The following is a 17,802-nucleotide window of genomic DNA, read 5'->3' on the forward strand; positions in this document are numbered from 1 at the left end:
AACCCCAAACCCATAAACCCCACAAAACTCAACACCAAACCCAAAATAAACCCAGAAAACCAAAACTAAACCCACAAAGCTCAACCCCAAAACTCCCAAAGTCAACCCCAAACCCACAAAACCAAACCCCAGACCCAAACTAAACCCACAAAACAAAGCCCCAAACTCCAAACCCACAAACCCAACCTTAATCCCAAACCTAAAATTAAACCCAAAAACCAAACCCAAACCCACAAAACCAAACCCAAAGCTAAACCCAAAAATCCACAAACTAAACCCACAAACACAACCTTAATCTCAAACCCAAACCCAAAACTAAACCCACAAAACAAAGCCCCAAACCCCAAACTAAACCCACAAAACCCAACTTTAATCCCAAACCTAAAACTAAACCCACAAAACCAAACCCAAACCCACAAAACCAAACCCCAAACCTACAAAACCCAACCCCAAACCCATAAAACCCAACCTTAATCCCAAACCCCAAACTAAACCCACAAAACTCCAAACTAAACCCCAACCCCAAAAACCCCAACCCCAGACCCCAACCCCAGCTGTGCGTTCAGAGCGGCGACAAAGCTGAAACAAATGAGCAAAAATCTCGGGATTTGCAAAATTTCCGGGTGAAAACCGTGGGATTTCGGATTTTTCTGGGTAAAAATGTTGGGATTTTCAACATTTTCTGGATAAAAACCTTGGGATTTTCAAGTATTTTGGATAAAAACTTTGATATTTTAACATTTTCTGGGTAAAACCCTTGGGATTTTCACTTTTCCTGGATAAAAACCTGGGGATTTTCACATTTTTTTGATTAAAACCTTGGGATTTTAATATTTTCTGGATAAGAAACCTTGGTATTTTCACATTTTTCGGATAAAAGCTTTGGGATTTTAACATTTCCTGGATAAAAACCTTGGAATTTTAACGTTTTCTGAATAAAAACCTTAGGGCTTTCACATTTTAACATTTTCTGGGTAAAAATCACAGAGAAAAAACTCAATTTTAACTCGACACAAAATCTGATTTTTAGATTTTTAATTCCAGAAATCCCAGTTTTCTGTTTTTAATGCCACAAATCCGGCTTTTAATGTCAAAATTCTGGTTTTATACAACGGAACCAAATCCCAGACGAGAAGGGACGGGAGAAGGAGCCGATCCTTCCATAAATTAAATGTTAGCAATTAAGCAGGACAGGAATTAACACCAGGAAATTCCCGGCTCCAGAGGTGCAATTCCTTGGAATTATTTGCATAGTTCCTCCTTTTTTTTTTTTTTCCTCCTTTGGAATTCGAAAAATCCTCAGGAATTCGGAGAAATTCCAGGAGAAATTCCAGGAGAAATTCCAGGAGAAATTCCAGGAGAAATTCCAGGAGGAAAGCTCCAGCCAGGATTTCTGCTCTCGAAGGGAAGAAAAAAATCAAAATCTCAGCAGCACAAAAAAATGGAAATGATCCAAATTCCAAGTTGGAATTTCCCAAATCCTCCAAAAAATGGGAAAGGTTCCAGCTGGAATTCCTTGGCCAGAAGGAAAATCACTTTCTTTATCATAATAAAGAGGAAAAATCTGGAATTCCAGGGGGGTTTTGGCACGTGATTTGGGTTTTATCCCTGAAAATTCCACAAAAATCTCATTTTTTCAGGAGATCAAAGTGAATCCAGCTGCCCCAAGATTCCCAGAAAAACGGGATTATTCCATGGAATAAATGGATTTCTTCCCATGCCAAATTCTCCTCTTGGGAAGTCTGAACCCCAGGGAAGAGGGAACGGGGATTCTCCGTGGGGGAGGCAGATCCAAGAGTTTTGTTCTCATCTTCCCCCCAAAAAAAACCTTTGGGAAAAGGGAGAACCAACAGTTCCCGTGGCCATCGCTGCCAGGGAATGTTGGGCATCCCAAGGAATTCCTTTGGGAGCAGCACGGGGAGCTGGGAATGCTTGGAGTTGGAATTCCAGGGGCTGACGGTGACTTTTCCATGGATTTAGGATCCTCAGGCTTGGATGGAAAAGTTGGAGGAGGAGAAAAAAACCCTCCTTTTCCAGTTATTTCATCTTCCCCAGATTCCTCAGGCAGGAAGAAGATCCATGGGAGATGTGGAGGCTGGTGCTTGGAATTCAGGAATGCCTCTGGAAGTTGGGAATGCCTCTGGAAGTCAGGAATGCCTCTGGAAGTCAGGAATGCCTCTGGAAGTCAGGAATGCCCTGCCAATTCCAGGGATTTCCCAAAACCAAATCCCATTTTTCCACCGGCAGGAGTTGTCCCGATGTCTCCGGCTCATCCCAAAAATCCCTGGCTGCTCCAATGCAGGAATTGTCTCCTTTCCACACGGAATGCAGGCAGCAGGGATAATCCTTGGAGAACACTTTATCCAAGGATTCAGCTGGAAAAATTCCCAAAAATCATTCCCAGGTTTGGGATCGGGCCTGGACTGAGCACCAAGATCGGGAAACGCTCCCAGGTGGAGCCAGGAGCTGAGGAGGCGCCAGGATTCGCTTCCAAATGATTCTGCATCCCAATTATTGGCATCATCGGTTCTCCATAATTAATTATTCATAATCAATCAGCATCATCAATCAATCAATCAATCAATCACTGTCCCAGGTGGAAGCAGCAGCACTTGAGGGGTCCCTGGGCCAAATCTCTATCCCCGGATGGATCCCAGGAATCCCGGGATTCCGGGGCCTGCAGCGCTGCCGGCTCCTCCTGGGGTCACATCCCAGGGAAAGGCCCTGAATCCCCCAAGGGTTCTCCCCAAATTCCCAAAGGATCCTCCCCAAATTACCCAAGGATCCTCCCCAAATTCCCCAAGGATCCTCCCCAAACAAAGACCCCAAATTCCCCAAGGATTCTCCCCAAATTCCTTAAGGATCCTCCCCAAATTCTTTAAGGATTCTCCCCACACAGGGAAATTCCCCCAAATTCCCAAAGGATTCTCCTCACAAGTCCTTGAAATTCCTTAAGGATCCTCCCCAAATTCCTTAAAGATTCTCCCCAAATTCCCCAAGGATCCTCCCCACACAGGAAAAGGCACCAAGATTCCTTAAGGATTCTCCTCTCCAGTCCTGGAAATTCCTCAGGAATTCTTCGTGAAGAGGAAAGATCCGCCCAGTTCCTCAGGAATTCCGTCCCATCCTCCGGAGCGGGACCAGGAGCCTCTGGAGTCCCCGGGTGGGTTTGGCCCAAACCCTTCGGCTTCCCGAGGGAGCGGCGGCTTCCCGGGGTTCCCAGGATTCCCAGGATTGCCGGGATTCGGGGCTCAGACGTGGCTGACGCGGCTGTCGGCGGGGCCGGAGCGCTCGCGGCGCTCATAGCGCGGCTTCCGCACTGCCGGGAACAAATCCCACAAATCCCGCAATTCCCAAAGGGATGAGGAGGTGGAAGTGGGGGGGTCGCTGCCCAAGGGGGGTTTGGGGATTTTTGGGGAAGTTTAAGGTCAAAGTTAAACCTAAATCAACAAAATTCAGCCCCCAAATGTAAAGCCACAAACCCCAAATTAAACCCAAAACCAAACCCAAACTCAAAATTAAACCCAAACACTGAAATCCAAACCCCAAAATGAAACCCACAAAACCCAAACCCAAAAACCTGAAATCCAAACCCAAAATGAAACCCAAAACCAAATCCAAACCCAAAATGAAACCCACAAAACCCAAACCCGAAATTAAACCCAAAAAACCCAAACCCCACAAGACCCAACCACAAACCCAAACCCACAAACTCAACCCCAAAAGCAAAATGAAACCCTCAAAACCCACAAAATCCAACCCCAAAAGCAAAATGAAACCCTCAAAACCCACAAAATCCAACCCCAAACCCCATAAAACTCAACCACAAACCCAAACTTAAACCCACAAACCCAACACCCAAACCTAAACCCACAAACCCAAACCCCACAAAACCCAACCCAATTTAAACCCCAGAACCCAAACCTCCAAACCCAAATCTAAACCCACAAAACCAGAATTAAACCCCAAAACCCAAACCCCACAAACCCAAACCCCACAAAACTCAACCAAAAACCCAAAACCCAAACCTAAACCCACAAACTCCATCCCAAAACCAAAACGCAACCCACAAACCCAAACCCCACAAAACCAAACCTCACAAAACCCAAGACCAAAACCAAACCTAAACCCTCCAAACCCGAACCTAAACCCACAAACCCAACCCCAAACCCCATAAAACTCAACCACAAACCCAAACCTAAACCCACAAACCCAAACCCCACAAAACCCAACCCCAAATTTAAACCCCAAAACCCAAACCTCCAAACCCAAATCTAAACCCACAAAACCAAAATTAAACCCCAAAACCCAAACCTCCAAACCCAACCCCGCAAAACTCAACCCACAAACCCAAATTCACAAACTCAACCCCAAAACCAAAATGAAACCCCCAAAACCCAAACCCAAAATCAAACCCAAAACTTCCAAACCCAAACCTAAACCCACAAAACCAAACCTTAATAATCCAAAACCCAACCCCCAAACCTAAATCCACAAACCCAAACCCCACCAACCCAAACCCCACAAAACTCAAACTCCACAAAACTCAAACCCCACAAAACCCAAACCCAAACCCAAACCTAAAACCTCCAAACCCAAACCTAAACCCACAAACCCAACCCCAAAACCAAAATGAAATCCAAACCCAAACCCCACAAAACCCAACCCCAAATTTAAACCCCCGAAACCCAAACCTCCAAACCCAACCCCACAAAACTCAACCACAAAATCAAACCCAAAACTTCCAAACCCAAACCTAAACCCACAAAACCAAACCTAAATAATCCAAAACACAACCCCCAAACCTAAACCCACAAACCCAAACCCCACAAAACTCAAACCCCACAAAACTTAAACCCCACAAAACCCAAGCCCAAAACCAAACCTAAAACCTCCAAACCCAAACCTAAACTCACAAACCCAAACCCACAAACCCAACCCCAAAACCAAAATGAAACCCACAAACCCAAGCCCCACAAAACCCAACCCCAAATTTAAACCCCAAAACCCAAACCCAAACCCACAAAACTCAAGCACAAACCCAAAATTAAACCCCAAAACCCAAACCTCCCAACCCCACAAACTCAACCCCAACCCCAAATTTAAACCCCCAAAACCCAAACCTCCAACCCCAAATCTAAACCCCCAACCCCCAAATTAAACCAATTAAAATTTAATTTAATGAAGTTTAATTAAAATTAAACCCAAACACCCAAACCTCCAAAGCCAACCCCACAAAACCCAACCCCAAACCCCAATATCCATTTTCCACCCCAAAATTCCCATGGTATTTTGGCCTGTGTGAATTAAAGCAACGGATCCCACGGGAAAAAGCAAATTCCATGGGGTTTCTCTTCCCTGCACACATTCCAGGCTTTATCCCAAGGATTTTTGGGATTTTCCATTTATTTTTAGCAGATTCCAGGGGAGATTTCCTCACCTGAAGAAGTCGGAGGAGGGATCATGGATGCCTGTGGAGCAGGAGAAGGAAAATAAGGTCAAAAAAAAGCATTTCTTAACTGTTTTTCCATAAAAATCCTGGAATTTTTAAGAATTCCAATAGTATTCATGTCAAAAAAAAGCACTTTTCAACAGTTTTTCCATAAAAATCCTGGATTTTTTTTGGATTCCAATGACATTTATGTCAAAAAAAGCACTTTTAAAACAGTTTTTCCTTAAAAATCCTGGAATTTTTAAGAATTCCAATAGTATCCAGGTCAAAAAAAGCACTTTTCAACAGTTTTTCCTTAAAAATCTTGGAATTTTTTAGGATTCTAATAAAATCCAGGTTAAAAAAAAGCACTTTTTAACCACTTTTCCAAAAAAGTCCTGGAAATTTTTAGGATTCCAGTAATATTCATTTGGAAATAAAAACTTTATAACAGTTTTTCCTTAAATAAAATCAGGATTTTTTTAGGATTCCTTGAATTTTCGCTGTGTAGTTTTTTTCTTGGAAAAAACCCTTGATTTTTCCATTTTTGTCCCAATTTGGATCCAAAGAACCTCAAAATATCTTGGATTTTCTTTCAGTCTCATTCATTAAGGAGTTGCTTAATAAAGTTTCAATTTTGTCAATTAAAATGGGAATTATCGTTAATTAAAAAGAGAATTATTGTTAATTAAAATGAAAATTAAGGTTAATTAAAAAGGGAATTATCGTTAATTTCATGTTCCTATAAAAGCAGAATCCACTCACAGTTTCACTGGGTTGGAGAACAGATGCTAAAAGAGAAAAAAAAAGAGATTAATTAAGATTATTTAAATTAATTTCAAGGCCAGAATTGTTCATTTTCCAAAAATACAGCCATGGATGGAATCATTTTATTGTTAAAAAAGGAATTTTGTCCCAAAATCCAACCAAAATATTCCAAAATTCCCTTTGGAGGATTTAACTGGGTGGAGGATCCTTAAGACCGGAGAATTTCTTGGCACAAAATGGGAATTTTCTCTAAAAAAAGGGAATTTCCTCCAAGAAAGGGAATTCAGCAGCACAAAATTGGAATTTCCTCCACAAAATTGGGATTTTCTCCTCTAAATGGGCAATTTATCAGCACAAAATGGGAATTTCATCCAAAAAAAAGGAATTCAGCAGCATAAAATGGGAATTTATTGGCAGAAAATTGGAATTTATTGGCACAAATTGGGAATTTCCTCAAAAAAAAGGGAATTCAGCAGCACAAAATGGGAATTTATTGGTACAAAATGGGAATTTTCTCCACAAAATGGGGATTTATGAGCTAAAAATGGGAATTTATTGGCACAAATTGGGGATTTTCTCCACAAAATAGGGGATTTAACAGCCCAAAACAGGAGATTTTCTCCACAAAACAAGATTTTATTGGCATAAAATTGGAATTTCCTCCACAAAATTGGGATTTTCTCCTCTAAATGGGCAATTTATCAGCACAAAATGGGAATTTCCTCCAAAAACAGGGAATTCAGCAGCACAAAAAGGGAATTTATTGGCACAAAATGGGGATTTATGAGCTCAAAATGGGAATTTTCTCCACAATATTGGAATTTATTGGTACAAAATGGGGATTTTCACTACAAAATTGGAATTCATTGGCACAAAATGGGAATTTTCTCCACAAAATTGGAATTCATTGGCATAAAATGGGAATTTTCTCGACAAAATGGGGATTTATGAGCTCAAAATGGGAATTTCTTGGCACAAAATGGGAATTTTCTCCACAAAATTGGAATTTATTGGCACAAAATGGGGATTTATGAGCTCAAAATGGGAATTATCTCCACAATATTGGAATTTATTGGTACAAAATAGGGATTTTCTTCACAAAATTGGAATTCATTGGCACAAAATGGGAATTTTCTCCACAATATTGGAATTCATTGGCACTAAATAGGAATTTTCTCCACAAAATTAGAATTCATTGGCACAAATCAGGGATTTTCTCCACAAAATTATATTTTTCTCCACAAAATTGGAATTTCTTGGCACAAAATGGGAATTTTCTCAACAAAATGGCGATTTATGAGCTCAAAATGGGAATTTCTTGGCACAAAATGAGAATTTTCTCCACAAAACAGGGATTTATGAACTCAAAATGGGAATTTTCTCCACAAATTGGGAATTTCCTGGCACAAAATGGGAATTTTCTTCACAAAATTGGAATTTATTGGCACAAAATGGGAATTTCCTCCACAAAATTGGAATTTCTTGGCACAAAATGGGAATTTTCTCCACAAATTGGGAATTTCTTGGCACAAGAGGGGAATTTTCAGGTTTCAATTCCCATTTCAATCAATTAACAGAGCAAGGTTCATTAAGGAATGGATAATTAAGGGTTTTTTTTTACCTTTGTTCCTCCTGTAGAAAACCTTTGGGAGTTTGTTGGTTCGTTTGAGGTAGAAAAACGAAGCCACCGAGAGGATGAGGAATAAACTGAGGAAAAACGTCCCCAAAATCAGGGAAGCGGCGACTTCCGGGCCCCCTGGAAATATAAAAATTATCAAAATACAAAATCTGCTCTGAGCCAAAAATCGCTTTTCATCAAAGGATTAAATCCAAATAATGAGAAAATTATGGATTTTTGGGTGTTGTTGGGTAAGTGTTCGATCATATGATAAATTCAATCATATTTTAAACTCACTAAATTATTTTTTTTTCCTCATTAAATCGCTTTTAAACTCATTAAATTGCTTTTTAAACTCATTAAATCAAATTTTTACCTAATTTTAACAAATTAAATCCCTTTTGGAACTTAACAGATTCAGTCACACTTAAAACTCCTTAAATCCATTTTTTGACTCGTTTTAAACTCATTAAATCCATTTTTCAACTGATTAAATCAATTTTATAACTCATTTTAACAAATTAAATCACTTTTTAAACTCATTAAATCCCTTTATAAACTCATTGAATCAATTTTTAAACTAAATTCTAACAAATTAAATCCCTTTTAAATTCATTAAATCAAATTTTTAACTAATTTTAACAAATTCAGTCACACTTAAAACTCCTTAAATCCATTTTTGACTTATTTTAACAAATTCAATCACTTTTAAACTCATTAAGTCCCTTTTTTAACTCATCTGAAAAAATTAAATCATGTTTTAAACTCATTTTAACAAGTTAAAGCCCTTTTAAAACTCATTAAATCCATTTTTAACTCATTTTAACCAATTCAACCCCATTTTTAACTCATTAAATCCCTTTTTAAACTCATTAAATGCCTTTTTTAACTCATTTTAACCAATTAAATCCCTTTTAAAATCCATTTTAAACTCTTTAAATCTCTTTTTAAACCCATTTTTCAACAATTCAATTCCATTTTTAACCAAATCAGTCCCATTTTTAACCCATTTTCACCAATTCAATCCATTTTTAACCAATTAAATCTCAATTTTATTCAATTTTTAATCAATTCAATCCAATTTTTAACTCATTAAATCACTTTTTAAACTCATTAAATGCCTTTTTAACTCATTTTAACAATTAAGTGTCATTTTTAACCCATCCTAACCCATTCAATCCCATTTTTAACTCATTTTCACCAATTCAATCCCTTTTTTAACCCACTTTAATGAATTCAATCAATTTTTAACCCATTTTCACCAATTAAATCCATTTTTAACCACTTCAATCCCATTTTTAACCCATTTTTAACCCATTTTCACCAATTCAATCAATTTTTAACCAATTAAACCCCAATTTTATTCAATTTTTAACCAATTCAATCCCATTTTTAACCAATTCAATCCCATTTTTAACCCATTTTTAACCCATTCAATCCCATTTTTCACCAATTCAGTCCCAATTTTAACCCATTTTTAACAATTAAATCCATTTTTAACCAATTAAATCCCAATTTTATTCAATTTTTAACCAATTCAATCCCATTTTTAACCAATTCAATCCCATTTCTAACCCATTTTCACCAATTAAATCAATTTTTAACCCATCCAGTCCCATTTTTAACCCATCCAGTCCCATTTTTAACCCATTTTAACCCATTCAGTCCCATTTTTAACCCATTTTTAACCCATTCAGTCCTGTTTTTAACCCATTTTTAACCCATTCAGTCCCATTTTTAACCCATTTTAACCCATTCAGTCCTGTTTTTAACCCATTTTTAACCCATTCAGTCCCATTTTTAACCCATTCAGTCCCATTTTTAACCCATTCAGTCCCGTTTTTAACCCATTTTAAATCCATTTTTAACCCATTCAGTCCCGTTTTTAACCCATTCAGTCCCGTTTTTAACCCGTTTTTAACCCATTCAGTCCCGTTTTTAACCCATTCAGTCCCGTTTTTAACCCCTCTGCTCGCTCTCCCCAGTCCCAGACTCACCGAAGCCGTGGCCGAGGGCCGTGGCCGCGCTCCCGTTCCTCTCGGGGCTCATCCCTCGGCTCCCAGCTGCAAGGAAAATCCCAAATTTCCCCAATTCCATCCCGGCCCAAGGCTGCACATTGCCCCAAATTCCCACTCTTCCCACCCAAAGCTGCCCTTGGGAAAGGTTTGGATATTCTGGGGGAGGAAAATCGCCATTTTCTGCTGCTTTTTTCGGTTTTTGGTGCAGGAATCACTGACAATAATTTAAAAATAATTATAATTAATTACAGCTAAATTAAAATTAATTTACAAAATTAATATGAACAAAAATTGAAGGATGAGGGATAAAAAAATCTCCATTTTTTGCTGCCTTTTTGAGGAGTTTTTGCAGTAATTGATTAATAACTAATAAAATTATGTAAATTAGTTGGAAGTCATGTGAATTAAATGAACGAGGGGAATTAATGGGAATGGACTGAGATGAATTAATGGGAATGAATGGGAATGGATGGAAATTAATTAATGGGAATTAACAGGAATAGGCTGAAATGAATTAATGGGAATTAATGGGAATGGATGGAGATGAACGAGGAATTAACGGGAACAACTGAGATGAATTTGCAGGAATTAACGGGAATGGATTGAGATGAATTAATGGGAATGGACTGAGATGAATTAACGGGAATTAACGGGAATGGACTGCGATGAACTAACGGGAATGAACGGGAACAACTGATCTGAATTAATGGGAATTAACGGGAATGGATTGAGATGAATGAATGGGAATGGACTGAACTGAATTAACGGGAAGGACTGAGCTGAATGAACAGGAATTAACAGGAAAGACTGAGCTGAATGACCGGGAATGAACGGATCCAGACTCACGGGCGCTGCAGTCGCCGAGGTCGCTCCCGTTGCGGCAGCGAACGCAGCTGCTGCTCCCGTCCTCGGCCCAGCGCCGGTAGCAGCCTGCGGGACAGGAGAGCGCTGAGCCGGCAATTCCCATCCCGGGAATTCCCACAATTACCAGGATACACCGCAGGAATTCCCTTTGGGGGGCAGGAACGGCACCTGATTGCCCTTGCCCACAGGAAAGAAGGTCTATTCCCAATGTTTGTTCCCAAAGTTTGGATTCCCAATGTTCCCAGCGTTTGTTCCCAATGTTTCTTCTCCTAATGTTTTTACTCCCAATGTTTTTATTCCCCATGTTTCTTTTCCCTGTGTTTTTATTCCAAATGTTTCATCCCAATGTGTTTATTCCCTGTGTTTCTTTTCCTAATGTTTTTGTTCCCAATGTTTTTATTCCCCATGTTTCTTTTCCCTGTGTTTTTATTCCCAATGCATTTATTCCCAATGTTTCTTCCATTTCCCAGGAAAAATAAAACTTTACAAAGGAAAAAAATAGAGAAGGAAGTTCACAGGAATAACAAAAATCTGGGAATTTTTTCTCCCTGGAATTCTCCAAGGCCAGCTTGCTCTCTGCCCATGGAATAACTGATCCTTAAGGGCTTTTCTGGTCCCAGATTCCCTGGATTTTTCCCAAGGAATTCCCTACCTGGGCTGCACTGCTGCGTGACCGGGCAGGAGCTGTTGGAGTCCAACGTTTCCACACAACATTCCGGGTCTGGCACCTGAGGAGAGAAATTCCCAGGGAAATTCCCATTTGCCAGGGAGGAAAATGCCTCCACCGAAGGAAAAATCTCCACAGAAATTCAGGATAATTCCGTTAAAACCTACTGGAATTTTTTTTTCAGCAAGAAGGAGAGAACTTTGTTTATTTTTAATTTTGTTTCTTGTTTTATGAATTGATTTTATTTTCATAAAACAATTTTATTTTTGTTTTATCAATAAGATTTTTATTTTAGAAATGAAAATAGAGAAAATCTGGGATCAAATCAAAATAAAATCAAAATAAAATCAAAATAAAATCAAAATAAAAAAATAAAATTTAAATAAAATAAAATCTAGAAAAGAATTTAAAATAAAGGAAAATATTAAAAAAATTAATTTAAAATAAATTTAAAATAAATAATAAAATGAATAAAAAATAAAAGAAAGACAAAAATTAAAAAATTTTAAAGAATTTAAAAATTAAAAATAAAAAAAAGTTAAAAAACAAATAGAAAAATTTAAAAAATGAAAATAATAAAATAAAAATAAAATAAAAAATTAAAAATAAATTTAAAATATAAAAAATAAAAATAAATAAAATAAAAAATGAAAAATAAAATTAAAAATATAAATAAAATAAAAATAAAATAAAAAAACAAAACAAAACAAAATAAAATAAAATAATCTGGATTGGAGCAGGAAAAATTTCTGGAGAACCCACCGAGTTTTCCGTGGATTTTCCGGCAACTTCTGCCACGAGCCTGGTTAGGAGAAGCACAAAGGGCACCTCCATTGCCAGGAGAAACACAGATCTGGAGAAAACCGGGAATACATTCAAATTATTTATTAATGGCACCGGAATTCTGCTTCCCTTTGTTAAGGGGAAAAAAGGAAGGGAAAAAAGAAGGCTGGGAAGAGACAGAAAACACAGGAAAAATTATTATTTATTATAAAATATAATAAAATTAAACAATTAATGAGATTTTTGTCAATACCTGCTGATTCAAAGTAATAAAACACATGAAAAAAGATTATTTATTACAAAACAATAAAAATATAATAAATATGAATTAATTTTTCTATAAAACATATAAAAACATAATAAAATTACATTCTCAATTAAATTATCAATATTATAAATTCTTAATTTTTGTCAATCCCTGCTGATTCAGAGCCAGAAAACACATTAAAAAGGATTAGTTATTATAAAACATAATTAAAATATAACAAATATATTTTTCTATAAAAGATAATAAAATTAAATTATTAATGTTAATTAAATTGTGAATTTTTGTCAATCCCTGCTGCTTCAAAGGCACAAAAACCACAAGTAAGGAAGGATTATTTATTAAAAATAAACCACACTCAAATAAAATTCTTATTTAAAAACCAGATTGTCCTTACCTAGAACAGGAACCGTGAAGAGCAGCTCATAATAAAGGGAAAATTTAGGTGGAAAAACCACTTGGAAGCACGGGATGGTCCCGATCAGCTCATTCCTGGCTGGATTCCCATCCCTAAAATAAACCGGGATCCCTCAGGAGCCACAGGGCTGATCCCGAACCCGCCCCGCTCCGGTGCTCTCACTTCCAGCAGCCAATTTCACTCCATTTTTATTTCATTTTTAAAATTATTTTGTTTTTACTTCATTTCTGCTTAATATTTTTAATTATTTTTACTTCATTTTTAAAATTATTTTGGTTTTACTTCATTTCTGCTTGATTTTTAAATTGTTTTTACTTTATTTCACTTCTTTTTTACTTCATTTTTAAAATTACTTTCATTTTTACTTGATTTTTTGAAGTTACTTTATTTTTACTTCATTTTACTTAATTTTTACTTCATTTTAAAAATTATTTTCCTTTTTACTTCATTTCTGCTTAGTTTTTAAATGATTTTTACTTCATTCCCAGTTAATTTGTAAAATTACTTTCTTTTTACTTCATTTCTGCTTAATATTTTTAATTATTTTTACTACATTTTAACTTCATTTTTTAAATTCTTTTCTTTTTACTTCATTCCTGCTTCATTTTTTAAAAATATTTTTACTTTATTTTACTTAACTTTTGCTTAATTTTAAAAATTATTTAATTAAAATTAATTAAAATAAAATTTGAATTATTAAAAGGAGATATGAATTAAAAAGTATTTTCCCCTCAGGATTTTCCTGCCAGTGGAAGAAAATATTGGAATTCCAAGCAGGATCTCACAGCCTGGGAAGGAACAACTCCTTTGGGCCAAAGCTGCCTCCAAGGATGGGGTTTTACCTCAGAAATTGAAATTTAGAGAGGAAAAAATATCCCAAAAACCTTCAGGAGATTTGGGATCCACCAAAGCTGAGGAGAGGCCGAGCTTGGAAAGGGAACGGGAGAGGAAATCTGGGTGGGAAATTGGGAAGGGTTGGAAAGGGAGAAATGATCAAACAGAGGAAAATCAGAGAGGTTTTAAGAGCTGAAATGATAAAAGTATAGAAAATGATAAAAATTGAAATGATGAAACTGAGAAAAGAAGGTGAAATGATAAAATTGAGAGAAGAAAGGAAGGGTTTTAAAGGTTGAAATGATAAAATGAAATTATAAAATTGATAAAATGGAAGGGTTGGAGAAGCTGAAATAAAACTGAGAGCAGAACCACAGGGTTTGAAAAGTTAGAATTATAAGATTGAGAGAAGGACTGAAGAGTTTTAAAAGGAGAAATACAAAAATGAGAGCAGAACCAGAAGGTTTTAAAGGTTGAAATGATAAAACTGAGAGAAAAATTGAAGGTTTTTAAAAGGTGAAATGATAAAATGAAATTATAAATACTGAGAGAAGAATGAAAGTGTTTTAAATATTGAAATGGTAAAACAGAGAGAGGAATGAAAGGGTTTTAAAAGCTGAAATGATAAAATTGAGAGAAGACAGAAAGGGTTTTAATGATAAAATTGAGAGAAGAATTAAGGGGTTTTAAAAATTGAAATAATAAAATTTAGAGGATAATGGAAGGGTTTTAAAAGGTGAAATTATAAAAACTGAGAGCAGAAAGGAAGGGTTTTAAACATGGAAACGACAAAACTGAGAGCAGAACCAGAGGGTTGGAAAACTTGAAATGATAAAACTGAGAGAAGAATTAAAAGGTTTTAAAAGGTAAAATGATGAAATTGAGAGCAGAATGGAAGGGTTTTAAACATGGAAATGATCAAACAGAGAGAAGATGGAAAAGGTTTTAATGATAAATTTGAGAGAAGAATTAAAGTGTTTTAAACATTGAAATTATAAAATTGAGAGCAGAATGGAAGAGTTTTAAACATGGAAATGCCAAACCAGAGCAGAGTGCCAGGGTTTTAAAAGCTGAAATTATAAAACAGAGCAGAATTAAAGGGTTTTAAAAGGTGAAATGACAAAATTGAGAGCAGAATTAAAGGGTTTCAAACATGGAAATGCCAGAGCAGAGCAGAATGGAAGAGTTTTAAACATGGAAATGACAAAATTGAGAGCAGAACCAGAGGGTTGGAAAAGTTGAAATGATAAAACTGAGAAGAAAACTTGAAATGATAAAATTGAGAGAATAATGAAAGGGTTTTAAAAAATGAAATTATAAAACTGAGAGCAGAATGGAAGGATTTTAAAGGCAGAAATGACAAAATTGAGAGAAGAATGGAAGGGTTTTAAAAGGTGAAATGATAAAATTGAGAGCAGAATGGAAGGGTTTTAAACATGGAAATGATAAACCAGAGCAGAATGGAAGGGTTTTAAACATGGAAATGATAAACCAGAGCAGAATGGAAGGGTTTTAAACATGGAAATGCCAAACCAGAGCAGAATGGAAGGGTTTTAAACATGGAAATGCCAGAGCAGAGCAGAGTGCCAGGGTTTTACACATGGAAATGATAAACCAGAGCAAAGTGCTAGGGTTTTACACATGGAAATGCCAGAGCAGAGCAGGTTTTGAGGGCTGCCCATGCCACTCACCAGCCCCTGGAGGCTCCCTGGAGTCCCAAGTGCCTTTTCCAGCCTCCAGCCAACGCCTTTGCCTCGTGCTTTGCTGCTCATCCCCCGTTGCACAACGCACCTGCCCTGGCAGAGACACGGAAAGGGTTGATTTGTTTGAACGATCTTTTCTCAATCCCAGCTGGAGGAGGACTCGTTTTTCCAGCTCTGAGCAGAGCTCCAGTCCTGCCCTTCCACGCTGGGGTTTTGTACCAGCGCTCAGCAATTAAAACCTCAATTCAGCCACAGCCACCTTAAGCCAGGCTTTGTGTTTTGCTCCACACCTGCCTGGAGGAACCAGCCATGAATATTTACTGCTGGGACACCTTCTGCTCTTCCAGCCTTGCTGCAGCATGGAAAGCCAGCAGCAGAAGTGAATATTCTCCAGGGAGAAGTGGTTTGGGAATGGGATAAAGGAATGGGTTGGCTCAGAAGGGATTTCAGGGCATTCAGTGCCAGCCCCAGCCACGGCAGGGCCACCCTGCACTGTCCAGCCTGGCCTTGAACATTCCAGGGATGGGATATCCATGGAATAACCAGCGCCAGGGCCTCAGCACCCTCACAGGGAGGAATTCCTTCCCAGTATCCAAGCTAAACCCACTCCCTGTCACTTGGAAGGAATTCCCCCCTTATCCTGTCATTCCATCCCCTGGAAATATTCCCTTTCCATCTTTCCTGGAAGGTCACGAAGCGGTCACCGCAAAGTTTCCCTTCTCCAGGCTCAACAATCCCAATGTTTCTATGGCCAGTCTGGGGGGTTTTCACCCCTAAATGGTGCACTAAAATCCCTATTATTGGGCTGTGCATCTGGGGGAAGCTTAGCCACCAAAAACACACCAGAACAGTAACACCAAATACCCGCAACCCCAACAAGCTTAGCTTGGCAAAAAATTGTCTCCAACCGAATTAAATTACTAGGAAATAAAGCACCCAAAGTTTCGGGGGGTGGGATAAGAAGGAGAGGGTTCCTTTCCAAACGCAGCAGCAACCCGCTGGCCCCAAAAGCGCTGGGCGAGGAGGAGAAACAAGGGGCGATTTCAAATCCTAAAGCCAAACCCCTCCGACCCTCCTGGTGCCGATTTCCCTGGAGAACTCGGGGAATCCATGAGGAAGCGCTGCCCTCCCGGCTCTCCGAGAACAATGGGGCCCCACCCCGGGCTCGCCGCTCGCCCCGGGGGTCGCCGCCCGTTCCCCCTCCCGCTTCCTCCTCCTCCTCCTCACCTGAGGGCAGCCCCGAGCATCCCCCCGGCACCGCCGAGGTTCCCGTTCGTACCCCCCGCCCTCCACCGGCGCCCTGCCCGCTGCGCCCCGCGGCACCCTGGGACTTGTAGTCCCGCGGCCGCCGCCCGCCGCGCCGTTTGGCCGAGCGTCCTCTCCGCCAAGAACTACAAATCCCGAGAGGACCCGCGGCGCGCCCCACCTGTACCCGCTCCCCGCAGGTAAATGCGCTATCTCAGCCTTTTCGCGCCGCGCCGCGGTGCCTGCTGGGAAAGCGAGTCCCGCGCTGCCGGCGGGGCGCGGGGGCGGTGAGGTCTCCGCACTACAACTCCCGGCGTGCCCCGCGCGCCCGCCGCCATTTCAGGCGTTGCCCGGCAACGTTGACGCGGCGGGAGGGAGGAGGCGGCGGGGTCGAGGCCTGTGCGCCTAAAAATCCTGGGAATTCGGGAAAATCGGGAACAGCTGGCCCAGATGTGGCTGCCCCATCCCGGGCAGTGTCCAAGGCCAGCTCGGACGGCACTGGGAGGTGGCCCTGCCCATGGGAAGGGGTGGGACCGGATGGGATTGAAGATCCCTTCCCACCCAAATCATTGAACCGTGCAGAATTCCAGAGAGGAAGCCGTGTCGTTTATTTCTCCCCCCAAAAATTCTCTTTTTTTTCTGGGGTTTATTTCCCCTAAAAAAAAAATCTCCTTTAAATGTGGCTTATTTCCCCTAAAAATCTCCTTTTTTTTGGGGTTTATTTTCCCTAAAAATCTTATTTTTCTGTGGTTTATTCCTCCTTTTAACCCCTTGTTATTTCACGTGGGCATGAGGAGCAGCACCTTTCGCAATCCCAGAATTTTCCCAGTTCCTTGGAGCACCAATCCATTTCAATTTGGCATTTCCAAGATTTCCTGATTTCCCTCTGGATTTTTTTTTTGGCAGAAATGCTAAAATGATTCTTTTGTTGTTTTTAACACGAGGCAAATCTGGGAGCTGGGAGCTGCAGGTGGAGCAGGGAGCCTAGCAGGGGTTCCATGGATTTTCGGGAAGTCAGGAATTCCCAGAGGGCTGGGAACGGAACACCCAGCTCAGAGCCGGATCCTGGATCTCTCTTAAATCTCAAAACAATTTATTTTCAATTCTTATGGATCCAATCTTGGAATTTCTCCAGACAAATCCATTCCCTCTTCCTAAAAATCCTGAATTTGGCATTCCCAGGAGCAG

General features: G+C 39.3%; 1 protein-coding gene across 4 annotated transcripts; it reads right to left on the reverse strand.

Moving 5' to 3' along the window:
• Window positions 1-1,000: 1,000 nt before the first annotated feature.
• On the reverse strand, window positions 1,001-16,842 carry C24H1orf159 (chromosome 24 C1orf159 homolog). Of its 4 annotated transcripts, none has more exons than XM_014259154.2 (11): window positions 16,796-16,842; window positions 15,358-15,457; window positions 12,812-12,924; window positions 12,129-12,219; window positions 11,352-11,427; window positions 10,682-10,765; window positions 9,815-9,880; window positions 7,821-7,955; window positions 6,197-6,222; window positions 5,441-5,471; window positions 1,001-3,319 (listed from the first exon to the last, which is right to left on the reverse strand). In XM_014259154.2, the coding sequence occupies exons 4-11, from the start codon at window positions 12,198-12,200 to the stop codon at window positions 3,252-3,254; spliced, it is 558 nt and encodes a 185-aa protein (XP_014114629.1). In that variant the 5' UTR covers window positions 12,201-12,219; window positions 12,812-12,924; window positions 15,358-15,457; window positions 16,796-16,842; the 3' UTR covers window positions 1,001-3,251. The 4 variants fall into 4 exon arrangements, with proteins under 4 accessions (XP_014114629.1, XP_087922648.1, XP_087922649.1 ...); XM_088066522.1 differs by lacking the exon at window positions 16,796-16,842 and adding an exon at window positions 16,597-16,675 and having other exon boundaries at window positions 15,358-15,462; XM_088066523.1 differs by lacking the exon at window positions 16,796-16,842 and adding an exon at window positions 16,597-16,648.
• Between the last annotated feature and the right edge of the window lie 960 nt (window positions 16,843-17,802).

Source organism: Pseudopodoces humilis, chromosome 24, assembly GCF_049639895.1.
Source record: "Pseudopodoces humilis isolate 2021_Gansu_Grassland_sample_001 chromosome 24, ASM4963989v1, whole genome shotgun sequence".
Taxonomy (NCBI): Eukaryota; Metazoa; Chordata; class Aves; order Passeriformes; family Paridae; genus Pseudopodoces; species Pseudopodoces humilis.